The sequence below is a fragment of the Carassius gibelio genome, chromosome A5, assembly GCF_023724105.1.
Source record: "Carassius gibelio isolate Cgi1373 ecotype wild population from Czech Republic chromosome A5, carGib1.2-hapl.c, whole genome shotgun sequence".
NCBI classification, from domain to species: Eukaryota; Metazoa; Chordata; class Actinopteri; order Cypriniformes; family Cyprinidae; genus Carassius; species Carassius gibelio.
Window position 1 is genome coordinate 6362380 of NC_068375.1, and position 19525 is coordinate 6381904.

The 19525-nt window shown below is 40.5% G+C and overlaps 1 protein-coding gene across 6 annotated transcripts in view; it reads right to left on the minus strand.

Moving 5' to 3' along the window:
* Positions 1–8883: 8883 nt before the first annotated feature.
* The window catches only part of LOC127989788 (regulator of G-protein signaling 3), a 63829-nt gene continuing 53187 nt past the window's right edge, over positions 8884–19525 (minus strand). For 5 of the 6 annotated variants that reach the window (XM_052591449.1, XM_052591450.1, XM_052591451.1 and 2 more), the window contains 4 exons: positions 14328–14432; positions 12998–13059; positions 11883–12049; positions 8884–10662 (listed from right to left, as the gene is read on the minus strand). In XM_052591449.1, coding sequence (XP_052447409.1) covers positions 10462–10662; positions 11883–12049; positions 12998–13059; positions 14328–14432 — 535 coding nt within the window. In that variant the 3' untranslated portion in view covers positions 8884–10461. Of the gene's footprint in view, positions 10663–11882; positions 12050–12997; positions 13060–14327; positions 14433–14567; positions 15782–19525 lie in introns of those variants that run through there. The other variant, XM_052591453.1, reaches the window with a different exon arrangement.

Here is a 19525-nt window from a genome sequence, read left to right on the forward strand (position 1 = left end):
CAATTCTAAGCATATGAGTGATAGTTAATGAGTCATAGTTAATGGTTTGTTAATTGCGAGAATTGGACCATAAAATAAAGTGTGACCAATCACACTTTATTCAGATATTGTAGTGGAGTGTTAAGGTGGAGGTGAAGTTGCTATTTTACAGTCTTATAATTTCCATTACAAATGATAAGAAAACATGTCATGAGTAAAGCATGTCACACTCCCTTCAGTCTCCACTTCATCAGGAGTCAGGAGTCACTGATAACCCATAAAGTTGATTTACAGGTTATCAGTGCATTCCACATCAGCTCCACAGAGCCAACCTCTTCCAGTTTTGGCTTAATTCAGCACAAGACAACCCAGGCAAGCTATTCTGGCTCCATGAGGGAGTGCAGAATCTTCCTTCTACATTGTTTGCTGGCATTCAAGATGCAGTCTCGATGAAAGTGTCGTAAGGACAGGATACAACAGCAGTCCGCATCTATTTCCTGATGAGGAAAGCTTTATAGTGGTGCTCTACGAATTGCAGGCAGGAAGATCCAGTTTCCCAGTCAGCCAACCTGTTTGTCGCTCAATTTCAGGAGGTCTTTGAACATCTAGCCAGTCATTATAGTTGGAATGAGCCTGCTCTTATAGACACCTACTGTATCTCCAAGTGCTGACTATGACACTAAAACTAAAACTCAGTTATGTAATTGATACTATGCAACCTGAACAGATCACCCAGTTATCCCTCAGATTGGAATATTGTCTCCAATCCTGCCATGAAACATGCTCACATTTCCCCCATAACATCAAGAGAGTTTCCATTTCCCTGCCAGCCAAATCCACTTAGAAAAGTTCTGATGCATCTCATCACCACCTGACAGATGGCATCAGAATAGAGGAGGAGACAAAAATGTCATCTTTAACTCTATTGTGGAGTTGCTGACCATTTCATGTATATTTGCCTATCCTGAGAGTTCGAAAGGTCCATCCACTACACCCACTTCATAAACTTCTAATGGAGAAGAAACTTATACTTTCTCCCTTGATGTCTTTCTGGCCACTCCCACTCACTCTCACAACTCTACCTCTGGGAGATCCAATATTCCACACCACTCTCTCCAAATGTGCCATCAAATTACTCAGTGGCCCTCCTTTTTCTGAATGGACCCTGTTGTTCCCAGAACATCAGGTGATGAAGGAGAATATTGATGTTATTTGATGGGGTTATATTCACCCATCCACCTCTCTTGCCACATCCACTTTCCACAGGCCAAATAGGATAAGGGTCTTTGGTCATGTTTTACCATCCTTTGAATTCAATCTTTGTTAAGTGAAGTTATTTTGAAAGTCTTGAGCCCCTGAGAGGGGCCATTCAACCTCATCCACATTCGCTGAAGTGATGTGACGTTCACCCAGGGAGCAAATTGGAGTTCGGTGCCTTGCTCAAGGGTACCTCAGTCATGGGTATTGAAGGTGGAAGAAAGCTCTGTACATTCACACCCCCACCTATAATTCCTGCCAGTACTGAGAATCGAACCCGGGACCTTTGGGTTACAACCCTCTAACTGTTAGGCCAAGACAGTACGGAGTCATGCTGTATCACCTGGTCAGTGCCCCCTTAGTCTTTCTGTCTTACATAGAGGAAATCTTCAGTGTCTGCCACTCTTCATGAGCTTATCCATCATGTAAGGCTGATCCTGCAGTGACTGGACAGACATCATGTATACCTTAAGACTGAATATCTTAAGCAATGTATGGTCTTATTAACCAGCAGGTCAGAAACAAATTTACTAAAACCCAGTTTTAAAAAATACAACAATTGAGTTGTCAGGCTATGTGTTGCGCTGCTTAATGAAGTAATTTACAAAGTGTATGACCACCCACAGTATGTAGCATGGCATATACAATAGGATATGAATAGCAGACCCAGCAAGCAGCTAGATGGAGAGCACTTTACCTGTTGAACTGTATTTTATGTTAAAAAAAGCTAAGGTAATGTTCCGTGAAATAACTGTAGAAACTGAGGCTAGTTGGGTACAGCTGATGCTCCATCACTAACGTTGATTACCCTCACAGCCCTTTTTGTCCTCCACAGGGAGATTTGTAGATCACAGACGACCTTCACACAGCATTCTGCATTAGCAGAGGTCATTCACAAAACTCAGTCTTGCTCAAAAAAAATATTTAGTTGAACTGTGTGTGGCAAGAAGCGGTCAGGTAGGGGAGCGGACCCACCAAAAGTGGATATACATCGACTACGCCACCCGGAATATACCGGGACATAACAGCCCTACGAAAGGGCACACAGGTTCATGGCCAACAGCCAGGTTGAGCATGGAGACAGAGAGTATAAAACACTTGCAATTTATTTATATACACACACACCACTGTAATGGTTCAAACATTTGTTTTGTTTTTTTGGATACAATATAAAACATGCCTAATACACAAGTCTACCAAATACAAAATGACCAAGAGGAGAAAAATGACCAGCAGGGGCTTTTGGATTATCACCTCACATCATACCACAAACCACTTAATTGTGAAAGGAATACAATTGGCCAAACACCACATTACCCCAAGTGGACACACTGAAAGTATAAAACCCCCGCTTTAAAAGTTACTACTCATAAATATCATAATTAACTGGTATAAACTCAGACATTCATTTCACAAGAGTTAAATGGTTACACAACAAACACGAAAACCAAAGCAGCAGTGCAGTCATACTGATGTACATTCATCTTGAACCAAGGTACTGGAAACCCCTGGAAGTGTAGTTACACCTGCTGAACATAACACAAAGATGACCTACATTACACTCATAAAACACATGACAACCTCACATCATACATACCGAGAGAGAATTCCAATGTAGCAAAACGCATGGTTGCTTACCACACGAGACCACAGCTGCTAGCATGCTGATGAACAAAAGACAACAATAAAACCCCTTTATAAAAAGCAAATCCTCTTCTCAGAATTGGGAAACTAACCTGAAAAAAGGCCTACTTAAGACACCAACAGGGAGATACAACAAACCCTATCCTTTGTCCATGACTTTCCACAATGATCTAGTACGATGCATCTTGAGTAAATCAAACCATTACCTTTTTAATAGGATCAATCCCAACATTGATACGTTCATTGGATTTAAACCATTTTAACCAATGATGGAGTAGGAACACTGATAGGTTCCAAGGCTGGCATGACGCCAACCAATCATATCTGGGCTAATACCTTACCCTGCTACATGTGGAATGGGTGGTACTTAAGCAGGGTCTTGTCAGGTCTCTACAGAGAGGGATGTCTTCATCTGTCATGAAGATATGAGTCTGGGGCAGAGGGTTTGACAGTAAAGAGTCAAAGGGACTGTTAACCAGTGTCCCAAAATCTTGTCACCCCATACTGCCAACGCCTATGATGGGGAGGCAGTATTTGGAAGGTGGCCGGTGACCCATGTAGCCTAAATGGAAGACCTGATACTGCCAGTGATCAGATGGGAGACTGTAGACTGGCTTTTCCTGTGCCTTTAGCATCAGGGATATCTGCTAATAACCAAGATATCGTTCACCTTTATCATTACAGAATAAGAAGGTAAATGATGACGGGACTGCATTGGACAGATCCAGAAGTCCATGCCTCAGAGAACTAGTTTGCATTCTCCAAAATTGTAGTGGGGGAAAAAATTAGGGAAGGATATGAACAGCCAGCTTCACAAGACACATAAACAAGGTAAGTTGAATAAAGTGGTGAGATGATCTGCTCTGTATTGTTGTGCCCTGGAATAGGATGTTTTCCTGTGTACAGCAGTGAATTAAGCCCCATTAACATGTCAGCATCTACAGCATTGTAACTCATACATTTATGTTCTTCAGTCTAGATTTATTCAATAAATATGCATAATGGCATAATTACAGAAAATTACAATTACTAAAATTTACATTTATTACAAGGCATAGGGATAACCAGCTTTTATCCCAAGCAGTTTACATTTCAAGTTTATGCATTATTTTTATGCATTTTTGAGAATCAAACCAATGACCTTGGTTTTACTAATGCTATATTCTCTGCTGTTTCAGCTACAGAAATGCTCACACATTATGTTCACAGCCTCAATATTTTTTTTGCACTATGCATAATACCATTGAAACACATTTAGGGAAGTCGTGGCCTAATGGTTAGAGCGTCGGACTCCCAATCGAAGGGTTGTGAGTTCGAGTCTCGGGCTGGACGGAATTGTGGGTGGGGGGGAGTGCATGAACAGCTCTCTCTCCACCTACAATACCACGACTTAGGTGCCCTTGAGCAAGGCATTGAACCCCCAACTGCTCCCCGGGCGCTGCAGCATAAATGGCTGCCCACTGCTCGGGGTGTGTGCTCACAGTGTGTGTGTGTGTGTTCACTGCTCTGTGTGTGTGCATTTCGGATGGGTTAAATGCAGAGCACAAATTCTGAGTATGGGTCACCATACTTGGCTGAATGTCACTTTCACTTTCACTTTTGATAACACCAGCTCTTCCTGGCAAAGGCTACATTCAGGTGAATGGAATCTCTTATATGTAGGTATATAAAAATGTATATAATTTATATATAAAAAATTTATAAATCTGATAATATGTAATAATTCAGATTGCATTCTATTAGCCAGAATTTTAACTAGCAATAACATACTACTGTCACACACCTGGACTCATTTAGTGTTTTTGCCCCAGTGACCCAGTTTCTGTCTTCCGTGATTTGTTCCCAGGTGTGTCCATTATCTTCCTCATGTGTTCCATGTCCCTGTTAATTTAATGATTCCATCCACCTGTGTTTCCCCAATTATCTGTTGTTCATAAGCCGTGTCCCTTCAGTTCTGTGTTGTCGGGTCTTCTCACTTGCAGCTCACTTGTGACATTTGCTACTTACGTGTGTCTACCTCTGTGCTCCATGTTGGATATCCCCTGTGTTGGATATATTAAAAGCCTTGTTCCGTTTATCCTCGACTCCGTATTCCTTCAGGCAGCGTAAAACCGTGACAGAAGACCCGACCTCAAAAGAGAAAGTAGAAAACCGCGTCTTTCCCTCCGTTTTGCTTTCGTTTTTTCTCAGTCTTTTTGTTTTGTAGTGTTTCTATGGATCCCCTCTATCGTCCCGAATTCCTCATCCTTCTGCTGAAGCAGGAAGGACGTTCTCTCGGGGACCATACCAGACAGTTTATTCTATTAGCTAATGCCACCAGCTACCCGGACAACGCGCTCTGCACCTTCTACAACACCAGCCTGAACTCCAAATGCAGAGCGTTGTCGTCCGAAGATGGTCCTCGAGAGGATTTCGCCGCATACGTGGAGTGGACTCTGGCGAGAAATGGGTCACCTCTCACCGTCTGCCCAATAGAGGACCTCGCCAGCCCCACTCCCGACCCAGAGACCAGCCAGCCACCATCACGCCGCACGGAGCCAGAGCCCACCGCAGCCGCAGAGTCCGAGCCATCCACTGACAGGGAGCCGGATCTCGAGAGCGCGACTGACCAGGTGTGTGAGCCGGCAACACTGTGCATCGTGGGAGTCCTCGTGGAGATCGAGGGCATGGAGGAAAGCCCTGCCCACACTCCTGCAACTGAGGGTGAGCTGTATACAGTCTCTGAAAGTTATATGGAGCAAGTTCTGGATCTGATGGACTGGTCTACGGAGGTAATCCCTAATATTCCTGTTTCCCCGCTGGTTCCGTCCAGCCCTGATTCCCCTGTATACCCTCTCAGTCTCCCACTCCTACCTCCTCCAGTCATTTCCTCTGCTCCATTTCCGCTGGTTCCATCCAGCCATGAATTTTCTGTTTCTCCGCTGGTTCCGCCCAGCTCTGAGTTTTCTGTTTCTCAGTTTTCTGTTTCTCCGCTGGTTCCGCCCAGCCCTGAATTTTCTGTTTCTCCGCTGGTTCCGCCCAGCCCTGAATTTTCTGTTTCTCCGCTGGTTCCGCCCAGCCCTGAATCTTCTGTTTCTCCGCTGGTTCCGCCCAGCTCTGAATCTTCTGTTTCTCCGCTGGTTCCGCCCAGCCCTGAATTTTCTGTTTCTCCGCTGGTTCCGCCCAGCTCTGAATCTTCTGTGTCTCCGCTGGTTCCGCCCAGCTCTGAATCTTCTGTGTCTCCGCTGGTTCCGCCCAGCTCTGAATCTTCTGTGTCTCCGCTGGTTCCGCCCAGCTCTAAATCTTCTGTGTCTCCGCTGGTTCCGCCCAGCTCTGAATTTTCTGTGTCTCCGCTGGTTCCGCCCAGCTCTGAATCTTCTGTATTTCCTGTATTCCCTCCCAGCCTCCCTCTCCCGCCTCCTCCCAAACCTGCTGGTCCCTCTACTCCTCTTTCGCTGGTTCCGTCCAGTCCTGATCCTCCTGTCCTTCCTCCCATCCTTCTCCTCTCTCCTCCTCCTAGACCTGCCAGTTCCTCGTCATCCCTGCTGGTGCCAGCCAGTCCCGCAGCTCACCCTCAGTCCGCGCCATCGGGGCGCGGTGGTTCGCCGCTGGACTGCCAGTCTCCAGCTCCGCCTTGGCGTGTTAAGGCCCTGTCTCCGCCTCCAGCCTCCGAGCCCTGGACTCCTCCTCGGTCCTTCGACCCAGCGGCTCCGCCTTGGCTCTTAGCTCCCTCGTCTCCACCGTGGCCTGTCATCCCACCTGCTCCACCGGGCTCCCTCGTCCCTCCGGCTCCACCTTGGTCAGTCGTCGACCATCCGCCGCCTCGGGACTCCACTCCTCTGGTTCCACCTCGTCACTCCATCCCTCCGGCTCTGTCAGGCTCCTCCTTCCCTCCGGTTCCACCTCCATCCTCGGTCGCTCCGGCTCCACATCGGTCTGCCAGGACCCTGCCTCCGCCTTGGTCGCCTGAGCCTTCAGCTCCACCTAGGCCCTCCGGATCCTCGACGCCACCCTGGCTCTGCGGCTGTGCTGCTCCATCTTGGGCTCCTCACCCACCGGTACAGTCTCCGCCTGTCGGCCCCCTGGTGTCGTCGACCCTTCCTTCACCATGGCTCCTCCCGCCGTCGACTCCACCTTGGATCTCCGTCCTGGCTGGTCTCTGGTGGACCATCTGGCTCCTCCTGCTCCTGTCTCCTCCCTGGCTCCTCCCTCCGTCGTCTCCTCCCTGGCTCCTCCTTCTGTGGTCCCTGTCTGCTGGCCCCCTCCTGGGAGTCCGTCCTCCACCGGAACCTCCTCCCAAGTTCCCACCCACGCCTCCCTCTGTTGTTTCTACGGTGCGAGGACGCACCTACCGGGAGGGGGGAGTACTGTCACACACCTGGACTCATTTAGTGTTTTTGCCCCAGTGACCCAGTTTCTGTCTTCCGTGATTTGTTCCCAGGTGTGTCCATTATCTTCCTCATGTGTTCCATGTCCCTGTTAATTTAATGATTCCATCCACCTGTGTTTCCCCAATTATCTGTTGTTCATAAGCCGTGTCCCTTCAGTTCTGTGTTGTCGGGTCTTCTCACTTGCAGCTCACTTGTGACATTTGCTACTTACGTGTGTCTACCTCTGTGCTCCATGTTGGATATCCCCTGTGTTGGATATATTAAAAGCCTTGTTCCGTTTATCCTCGACTCCGTATTCCTTCAGGCAGCGTAAAACCGTGACAACTACCATGCTAAATGTTGAGAAAAGTAGCAAAAAATTTGCTTTGTTTAACCAAACCTCAGCCAAAGCAAATACTCCACTCTTCACCAAAACGGTAACCAAAAATAATTGAACATTATCTAAAACTATCAAGTCTCTTTTTTATTCATATTGCTTAAAAACATCTGAAATAGTGCAGAATTTCAGCAATTTTTCTCCATTAATTCACGTCACATGTGAAGCATACTGGGAACTGGAGTTTTAGCAATGTCAAAAGCAAAACAAATTTTTGAGTTCTTGATTGGTTCAAATTCACCTCACAATTTTTATTTCAATAGATAGCACATTACCTTAATTGCACTAATCAAAAGCAAAGAAATCAAGTTCAGAACAGAAACACAATTTTGTAGATCCAAATCTGAATAAATCATACAGTGTGTTTTTCTGTTGTTGTTTTTTTTTTTTTTCACTGACTGAAGAGCAGACAGCTGCTCGCGAGAGCATTCAGATCTGCCTGGTGGCCAAGACTATTGTGAAGCTCATTCAGATAAAGTGCCTTTGTTGGGTAAGCAGAGCCACTTGCAGCGATCAAGGGCCATGGGTTCCCAATGGCAGCTGGCAGAAGAAGCTAGTATTTCCCTAGCAACTCACTGAAGAGGTCACTCATTTGCTGCTATTTGCAGTGTTGAGACTGCAAGAGAGGCAAACCTTACGTTCATTCACAGAGATCTCCTCTATGAAAACAACACATTCTCCTGGGATTTGTTTGATCCCCAGACCTAAATTATGGGAAATCCTAGTAAAGCTTTTGAAGAATATTATGAAGAGGAATGTATTGTAATAAAGGAAACCAAAAAAAAAAAAAAAAGTGTCAAAAACAGACAGTTATTATTTTGCATATATCCCATTACTTATTCGTCTCAATGCTAGTTTTTTTCCTCACCAAATTTTCAAAAGTCCCCAAATCAGAACATTTAGCAGGGTTATATACTGTGACATTGTGTTTTCATGACAATTAAGTATTTACCCCACCCTAAATAACCATAAATATATATATATATATATATATATATATATATATATATATATATATATATGGAATATTTGAGAAAATGTGGCTAAATTCTCATGAAAATAATGGCAAGAACAATATGGGCTTAATTTTTTAAGCAAAATATTATTTTGTATTTCTTTATTTTGAGTGTGGGGTTAATATTGACCCCTTTCTAAGTTGCAATGCAATGCAAAACAAAATGCAAAATACATTTTTTTTAAAAAGCCACAAAATGCAAATATATAGAAATAATAATAAAAAAGAGGCAGGAGGCAATATTTTTACCATCTTAATGTTTTATTTGTGTTTCGCAATGACACTGGCTTTTTAAATCTCTATTTCTTTTGCACTTGCTAAGTTAGGAGATGCGTTGGAATTGTAAACAGTGAAAATGCTAAAGTACAGTTCATAAAACTACTTACAAGCAGTGTACGTCCAAGGCATAGGACGACCATACCTGCTCGGCCCCGATTTATAACAATACATGTCATTTTATCGCTTTAAGGTTCACATATTTACATAGGTACACCAATGCTTCATGGTACACCCACAAAACCTTGTGTGTTTTTATATTTTTGCCATTTTTTCTTAAGAATCATATATACATCCATTAACCTGGCTGCCTGCTGCCAGGGAAACACAGATAGAATAACTTGTGTACTGTAATGTAATTCTTACATTACCTGCAACTTACAATAAAATTAATACAGATCTCAATCCATTGTCTTTTCATAAAAAAGGTAAACTTATCCATGAGATAAGTCAAAAAAAAAAAACTAAAATAATAAACATATTGCACTTACATCAGGACAGCTGTGGACCTGGTCCAAAGTGGAAAAGGGAAGTTCAGCTGAGTGCAATGAACAAAGCAACCAGTGAAACCCCTAAATAAATAACTACTTTTCTGTATTTGTAAAATATGTTGTCTTATTAACAAATATAGGGAAATATCCTAAATGACCGCTATTAAATATAGACTGCATGATTAAACCTAAAGTCAGAAAAAAAAAAAAAATTAAGCATAGAAACAGAAGGTTAAAATAAGTCTGGAAGCTTCATAGTTGAGTGCCATAATGTCCTGAGAATACTGACTCTTCAATTCTTAATGTGGAGCTACAACAAATGGCTTATTGGCTTTACATATCGCAGCTAAGCATGTTTTGTACTCTTTAGAGACCAACGACCAATTTCAAGTCCATTTCAAGTTCAGAGCGAAATGCTCCAGTGTTCAGCTGCAGTTTAGTCCATTCCTCTAGAGCGTTATTTATTTATGAATTGTGTTTTAAATTATGTTTTGTGCATGCATTTTTGCACCCCTTCATATGATATGGAGTCGACAGACATGGATGATGGTTCACAGGAACACCACTGAGCGATAAGTGCATGATCATTGTCATTTTCTACGTGCCATCCAGACATCCATCCCCTTAGGGACGACTCATTTGTGAAATGTCCAGGAAAATCATCATGAAATGGAGAACAAAGAGAGGTTGGTTGCAGAAGACTCTTCTCACGGTGGCCGTGAAGATGAGAAATATGGTAAACAGTACCCAGCTGTCTTAGAGTTAAATAATCGCCTCTAATTTCTCCAGCACACTTGGAAAACCAATTAAATAAAATAATTCAAATGGGAATAACCAGCATTATTCAGCATGGTGGTGCCCAACTCGTCCAGCACCATTAGATCAGGTCACAATTCATTTTTCTTTCTCTTTCACCACCTGTAAACGATGCCTTGAGCATTTCTCCACTCCTTGTCTTTTCGCCACGTCAACACACAGAATGGCTGATGAGAATGAAATGAGAAGTGAAAGAAACCTCTCCAATGCTACTTTTTATAGTCTCTCTCTGTCATCTTAGGAGGACGATGATGTCGATGTGGTGATGGGTTTCTTTTGATTCACTAAGTCCACGTAGAGTTCTGAGCGCAGAAATCGAGGGTACGAGTCTTTCTCCATAAGGCCGTATATCCTTCTCTGGGCCAGGTCGAAGCAAGAGCGACTGATGTTTTGTAAGTTCTCTTTAGTGTGTTCCCTGGTGGAGGAATCCAAATTCACCTGAGGACAAACAAAAGGTCATTACTTCCATGTTAACAGTTGTTTTACTTCAAGTCACAGTGAGGTCACAGACAGTTTAGTAAGAACACATGTTTTGGTTATGGATTTCCCCATCTATTTATGGACTTTCTATAGACCTCGTGATCCAGAAGGGCCACCTTCCAGCAACGTTCAGCTGTATCCCTAAATAAACACAGCTGAACCCATTAATCAAGGTCTTCAGGATTAATAGAAACTTCTAGGCAGTCTATTGTAGCTAAACTCTGATGGAAAGACTGGACACCCTTTGGTTTCATGTACACTGTAGCACAAATTGCAAACTGCTAAATCCAGCATCCAAGTGTTTTTTCTTTCCAAATGGGAAAAAGAAAAAAGTCTTGTTTACATTGACTATGACATACTCAGTGTTTACTATTTGTGGAAATTCTGACAAGTCAAGTAGACTTAAACACAAATTAGTAGGTTTCTACTACAATTTCTTTACACCCATTCATGGACATCAACACACAAAATAGACAGGCTATTTATTTTTTATAAAAAATCGTTATGTATCTTTTGATGCTGGCATTGGTAATTTAGTACATTTTTGTTTGATTATTACTGCCCAACATTTGATTATCGTGTAAGGTCACTGCTTGGTGTTCAATGTAAAGTCAGGGTCCTGAATCTAAAACTAGATGAGAAACATTAATCTTTTTATAGAAACCTGCTCCTAAATGGCACATAAACAAACTTTGGTTGGTCGTTTAACATGCTGGTAAGGTGGTCTCTTCCAGTCTAAGCGAGTATAGTCAGATTAAGCTGAAATCTGGACTGGACTTTATGCTAAAAATGCAAATGGAAAATTGAAACTACACAAAGCTCAGCCTGAGTGACTTCTGCTCCAAGGTCCTGCTGCTCATCTGATTCTGAATTTCCAAACTGCATTCCAAGTTTAAAAATGAAAACATGCACTCATAATATCTGCTGTGTTATGCAGCCAAGAGGGAGACCATTAGTCAGGCATGACATCATATCCTCCATGGCTTTTTCTTTGACCAATTTTCTAGGCTTATAACACAAAGCTGACTATTTTGGGAACAGTTTATTTTTTGTAGAATGGTGGCATTTTTAAGTGGTGCACAACTTTCTTTTCTCCCAATTAATATGAAATAATTACTTTTACTGTCAGATGATTGCAGTCAGTGAAACATGAAATACATATGAGACCATATACTCACCTCCTTACAAGACTGGATAGCGATGAATTCCGCAAAGATTTTCTTAGCTTTCGATGCCATCTTGGACTGTGATTTAATCTTCTTGTAATCTTCGCAGGCCAGCCAGAAATCCAGATTCTCTTCACTAAACTCTGTGCGCAAGAAAGCTCTAAACGCCGCCAGCCCATCTGATGAGGGAGAGGGAAAAAATAAAGAGGCAGAAAAGGGGAGATGTTATTAGATGGATAAACAGAGAACCATGGCAACGACAGCCTCCACTGAAGAGGCAGCTCTGAGCCTGGGTCTGAGTCATTACTTACTGCATTAACATGAGAACACAACTCCAAACAGCAATTTCATTTGTTCTCCCCCAAGACTTTTCATATTATTTTATTTTTTTCAGCATTTCGTATTTTAATTAAGAATTATTTTAATCACTTTCAATGACTCAACTTAAACTCACATTATTTGTACTGCAGGCTGCTATTGTTGCAAATGCAATGCAAAAGTTAAATTCCATATATATATATATATATATATATATATATATATATATATATATATATATATATATATATATATATATATATATATATATATATATATAATTTTTTTATTTTATTTTTTAAGCATGATTGTTTTGCAGCATATGCATCACGTTGATTTACGTATTCAGTAGCATTACACACGGACATTTTTTAGATTTCCTTTCCACTCTAAAGGCGCCCAGTATTAAAATAGAAGGAAGTGTGGCCCCGTCCCAAAGCACGCAATCACCTTTCCGTTCTCATAAGAGCCTGCTGATAACAGCATGTGGATGCTCTCAGCCTTTCATATTAGGGAAACAATCACTGCAGAAAAAGACATCTCCTGCCTAAAATCTCAGGAATTAATTGCGTCACAAGCACTTTCAACTTCACGAAACAAATGAATTTGATTGAAAGCCATGATATGGATGGTGGGTTTTAATCTGTGGTCTCCCTCTGACTCCATAGGGTCCAGGATTCAATTAATCTGGGATTACTTTGAGAGCCATTAACAGCAGCCAATGGAGTTCATCAAACACATCCAATACAACAAGTTCATTACATACATGACAAAGGGAAAACAAATGATATAAAGAGAATATGTCTTACATTTATGGATGAGTAGCTTGTCCAAAGATTCACCCCACTTCATTGCCTCTTCTGGAGTGGGCCTGCAAATAAAGGCAGAACGGTTTTTCAGCAGACCCATCTCTGTCAGATTTCTCATTGTATGACCCATTCGAAGCTCTGCCCTTCTCTCGCTTGAGTTGTGTTTGTCTGTCTGAGTGTGTGAGCATCTGAGTAAGTCTCTCTTTTATACTTCTCAGTGTGGAGAGGACGGGGTGGGATCAGGTTTCACCAATAGGATTACAAATCAGTCAGAGGCTCCGCCCACAGCTTCTCTCGAAGACTCATTCTTGCCTTCATTGTCTGTCTAAACTCAGCACCTACAGTCTGCAGCTTTAACACTTACTTTGGCACTGCCAAATAAGGGAACAGGGGAGCGTTATTTAAAATAAAACCATAAATCAAAAGAGAGAGCAAGCAAACAAAGATCTTTTTTATTCTGACCTACTTGCAGCTTCTGAGCATTGAGATCTGTACCATGAAACAAGTGTTTTTTTTTTTTTTTGTTTTTTTTTTTAAGTTCTAGAGCATGTATAGCTGAACAAACTTGAAATACTAATGCTAGCAGTGTCACTCACTCAGACCATCTCCGCAGTATAAATGTTTTTTTTTGCAGCACATTTCTAATCATAATTTAGCCCTTTGGTGCATGGCATCCTCTACATTAGACATTTTTTAAGTCATTCTAACCACCAAATGTGATTATCTGAACCATTATCTGAATTCTATTTGACTGTCATTATTATTATTATTATTATTATTATTATTATTATCTATGTGTGTGTTGAAGTTTTAGAATTTTAATGGCTATACAGTTTTATTAATTATTCATATATTATTTACTTTTTATTTATTGGCAACAAACTGGAATAAAATAAGTTTATTTTATGTTTTAATTTATTTGAGTTAATATTTGTTGTGTTTTTGTTACAATTTTATTTTTAGTAGTAATCCTGTGACAATGTGGTGATGAATCATCTATCTGTTGAATATGCAATATCTATAACCACCGATCTGTCTATACATTACTACTGCAGTACAGATGTGTAACTCTCCCAAAAGAAATCATTTATTTAGGGCAAAACACCAAATCAAAAGGTTATAAATACATTGAAAATGCTCAACTTTAGATCATTTATATTTTCAAAAAAAAAAAAAAAAAAGTATACTGTACATCTAAAAGACATGTTTTAAGAGCTTACTCAGTGTTTCTGTCTCTTTCATCCCACACACATGAGCAGAGAGCCACCAGCTGGATCATTACCCAGGAACCAAAAGGACATCACAAACACACACACACACACACACTCACTTGACAGACTTGGACATGGATTTGTCGGGCTTGCCGACTGGGGTGCTTCCGGGAGACTCATTCCTCCTTCTCAGGAAAGCGAGTCGGTTCTTCATGTCTTTGGCCCTGCACAAAAGGGAAAGAGCTGAGTTCTGTAGGTCATAAACGAACCAACAAATCAATCGCAGTCATGGAAAACAACCCCATAAATCCGACTCAGATCATCAATGCAGTAACCCGTAAAAAGTTTGTCCGCCGTACATGCTTTCCTCAATTCGCAGTTATCCAAGTTAAGAGGACGTCTGAAGTTCTCGGAGCCGTTTTGAGAAACTCTTTCTGCCTCTCGTCGATCTCTCTTCCTTCTCGCCAGTCTTGCGTCTGAGCGAGAGGATGAGTGAAGGGAGGGTTGTGCCACTCTCTACAACCATCGCTCCACTGTTCAGGTGCCACGGGAAGTCTCAGAGGCCTTAACCTAGGGCCAATGGGCCCCGGGGACCGCTGTAGAGTGCAGCTGCATCTCCAAATCTCCAAAAACTTGACTGTTCACCCCTGGATCCACGTCTCTGGAGATGCCCGTCCTCCCTCTCCCTGACCTCACGTACCTCTTCCAGAGGAACAGGCTTCGCACAGTTTCTGCCCACTGATTTCCACTGTGGCTTTACAGATTCTCTGACCTCATCAGCTCCATTTGGCCTCTCGTAACACAGGCACACGCTGATGACAGTACCAAAAAAAGAAGCTGAATACCATTTTTGGCTCTCCCAAGGCCACAGTTCCCACATAAAGCACACACCGAGTGTTCCTGCGGTCCATGACTGGAGAATAGGCATGAGGTGTTGTTAGACAAAACATGACGTTTCTACAGTTCAAATGCCTTTTACAAGATGCTAGAAACAAAATATAATTTATAAATGACTAGTAATAATCAGAATAAACAAATCTTCTGTCACTTAATATAGCACATCGGCATAGCTGTTTTTTTGTCACACTGAGACAATGTATATCGTCTATTGTATAAAAACACCAGAATTTAATGTCAGAACTATTCATTTTGTGATTTGTCACCGTTTATTAATGGATTTATCAGGCAGCTTGTGTTAACATCTGTTATATCTGTACATACACTCCATTCAAAGCTGCCTTTATTTGATCAGAAATAGATTAAAATCAGTAAAATTCTAAAACAGTTTTATAATTTAAAATAACAATGTTCAATTTGGATATACTGTCAAATGTAATTTAATTCTGTGATCAAAGCTGTATTTTCAGCATCATTACTCTAGTCTCCAGTGTCACATGATCCTTCAGAAATCCTTCAGATGGGCTGATTTGTTGCACAAGACACATTTCTGAATATTATTATCGATGCTGAAAACAGTTGAGCAGCTTCTTTTTTTTTTTTTCTGGAAACCATGATACAGTTTTTCAGGATTCTTTGATTGAACAAAGTTCAAAAGATTTCATTTGAAAACAAATTCAGAATTTATTTGAAATAGAGTAATTTTGTAGCAATGTAAATGATTTTGCTGTCACTTTTGATCAATCTAATTATTTTAAACAGTACAGCATATACATAGCAATAATACAGTATTTATGAAAGTAATAACTGATTATACAGCAATTTGTATTAAGAGTGGGAACACAGCAACAGCCTTTGCCGTGCAACAGCAGAAATAAGTCAAATTCTGTAACAAGTGCCAGTTAATAATCTGACCAAAGAAGTTTCAGTCCTCTATCTATGATGACGGAATGCGTAGACAAGCCTCAACAGGAAAAAGGAAGTCTGCAACTATTTATGACATATTATGTCGTCCTGTAGGCCGGAGCTGCTAAAAATTCCCCCTCTTTAAGCGGATCTATCTGGTGACCAAAATACAACACCAGACTCCTCTCTTTCCAGGGAAAATTACAGCCCGAGTTCTGAGTGAAAGGTTCATACATCAAGAATACAGAATTAAAATAGTTTGTTTAAAGTACCCCCTATGTCCCAAAGAGAAGGATGTTAGTATCTGAGAATCCAGTCTGCTTTGCAAGCTGGGAAAAACATTAGTCAGCTGTGGTGTGTCTAAAACTGAGAGGAAGTTCCTCACGCCAGATGCTTCAGAAATAAGGCGACAACGCTATTTTGAAAGCTATGAGCAATCAACTGCTTGAAAAACTATAGCGCCTATAACATAATGGGTGCACACATCTTTCAATTTTAGTTTATTAACTACAATAAAGTTGTAGTAAACAATATTTATAACTGGTGTTAACATTTGAGGATGGTGCCAAAGGAAAGCTTTAGATTTAGTTAACTGGGGAGAATAAATGTGCGCACATGAATGCTGTAGTACAACAACAAAGAGAATCCAGTATCGTGAGAACTTCATTCTGGTGTAAGATTTGAGATTTCTAAACAATTGAAACAATCTAAAATCGTCAAGTCAAATCTGTTTTATATTAAGCTCTCTGACGTTAACACGTAAACATTTCTTATTGTGGATTATTGTGAGACGTAAATTGAAACATGTAAAGTCAGTCTGCTTAGATAACATCTTACAATGCTGAAATCATCAGAGATAAACTAACTTACACACATGACTTAGATTTCAAACAGCTCTTAAATCATTGAAAATGCCTATTATGGATGGATTCTGGTTGATTGCATTTAAGTTTGTATGTCAAACTTTGCCCACTTGCAAAAGATAACGGAGCAGAGGAAACAAATAAATCACAAGAAATTTAATTCCAAAGCGCTTTTTTGGTACAGAAATAGTGCTTTTACAAGGAATAAAGGAAAGTTGGCCAATAGAAATGTGTCAGACTGATTTATTTTTAACTTCCAGTGGGAGATCTGGCTTAAAATGAGAAGGTCTGAGGAGGAGGGTGTTGGATCATACGCACAAGAGGAAAGATTCTGGTCAGTTTATGGGACCTGGAAAATATTGTAATGAAACACTTTATGATCCAGTTCAGGTTTCACTTTGAGCTGAGTAGCTTTGGCGAAAACAGACAAATGCAAACAACAGAAAAACAGACCTAAGAACAGTGCTTTGGGACTATAGCTAATGTACACAGTGACATAAGGCTGAGTTTGTCCTCATTCAACACATAGAAAAACACAGGTTTTGTAAGGCTCCCAGAGTGATATTAAATGCAATGCTTCCACCTACTGGATATGATCATTATTAACACGATGAATGGGAGAGAGCTGTGACACCACCAGTTTAACCACCTACAAAAACACTACAGGAATACACTTGAAATCACCTCCAGACTCTTAAATATAAAGGATTTTAAGATAAATAACTATACCAAAACTATTATATAAATGTCAACCATAAGTAAAATGTATAATATTTAACATACTGTTTAAATTTGCGTGCACACACTATTCTCAAACATTCCTTTAGGTAATATTGTAATAATCTGTGTATGTATGTATATATATATATATATATATATATATATATATATATATATATATATATATATATATATATATATATATATATTTGGAACAATGTGACCAACAAGATGAAGTATGACCCAAACAAAGATCTGATCTCACATAGACAGAAGCTACTTGCTAGTTAGCAACTTCTCCAAAATGCTTGAAACAACCATCAACACAGCACATGTTCTTCATGAGATAAGAAAAACAGAGATAAGAAAAAAGTAAAAAATATGAAAAAAGTGTCATGTAGAGAAGGGTGCCACAGGATATCTATGTAGTGATAAGATCATATTTAGTGTCTATTGGCATTCAGTGAACATTCAAGTGTGTGTGTGCGTGCGTGCGTGCGTGCGTGTGTGTGTGTGTGTGTGTGTGTGTGTGTATGTGTGTGCATGTGTGTGTGCGTGCGTGGCCAAGGAAACCCCCTCTGGCCGTTCAGTGCCACAGTGTTGAGATTCCACACTGCTTTGCAACAGCATTAGTAATGGCCATGTGGCATCAGTCCGCCTGCCCTTCTGCACGAGAAGAAAGCCACACCAGTTGAAATGTGTCACAGAGTATTAGTTGAGCTATAAAAAGAGGAAGAAAGTGGACTGAAAAAATACTCAAGGACACATTTAGTGCTGTTACAGTACTTCCCAAAAAATGCAGTGTAAGTAGAGAGTGCAGGGTAAGATGAGCTTCACCAGAGGAAAATAAGATGCACTGCATGCCTGTTTTATTGCTGTTTCGTAGCCCTAGAGACTAAATAGTGATCTCAGTGTTGTTTCGTTTAAAGGAATAGTTCACACAATTATGAAAGTGATGTGAATATTTACTCAACTTCACCTTTCCAGCCAAAATCCCTAGTCCATCTTCTGTTGTAATCTAACATCAAAATCCACCCACATTTGTTTTTTTTGACTAGCAAATGGTGCTTGATCAGTGCATATTTCTCTCCTGATTCAGACAAGATTACTCTTTGACTGGAGAATGCAATATTATGGATATAGAATTCAGTTTGGAATTAAAATGCATTAATGATGCATTTATTTCTTACAAACATGCAGCTTTTTGTTTCACAAGATGTCAACTGATGGACTGGAGTGGATTAATTGTGGATTATTGTGATGTTTTTATCAGATGCTTGAACTGACGGCACCCATTTACGGTAGAGGATCCTTGGCTGAGCAAGTGTTGTGATGCTACAGTTCTACAAATCTGTTCCTATGAAGAACACCATTTCATATTTGGCTATGCTTTTAGCCAAAGTGCATTCAGTTTTATAATTTCATATATCAGGAAATCGAACCCATTGCCATTAGTATGATGCTGTACTTTTTCAGCTACAAATAAATAAATAAATAAATAAATAAAATTCCCGGAGTCGACGGTTGACAAAGTATAAGATCAGAACTATTAAATTAATGTCAAGGTCATAACTCGGACTTGAAAGAATTAGGTAAAGGTTTTAAGAGAAATTAAACTATAAAATCTGCTGATTCGGACGTTATTTAACATTAGAATTTAACATCTATTAACATGATCACAAATCATTTATATATATATATATATATATATACACTTACAACTTAAATGTTTAGACTGGATGATGTTGGTCTCCCCTTCTTATTTACAAGCTTAAACATCTGAACTGCTAAGCTCTTTAATTAAAACTTTTCAGACACCATATGGCATAGTACATGATTGTTTGCATGTCCAGTTTTGTCAGAAGCTGATGTATTAAGCCTGCATTTACACTGCAAATGTGGTTGACTATATCTGAAAGGTATTTTATTTT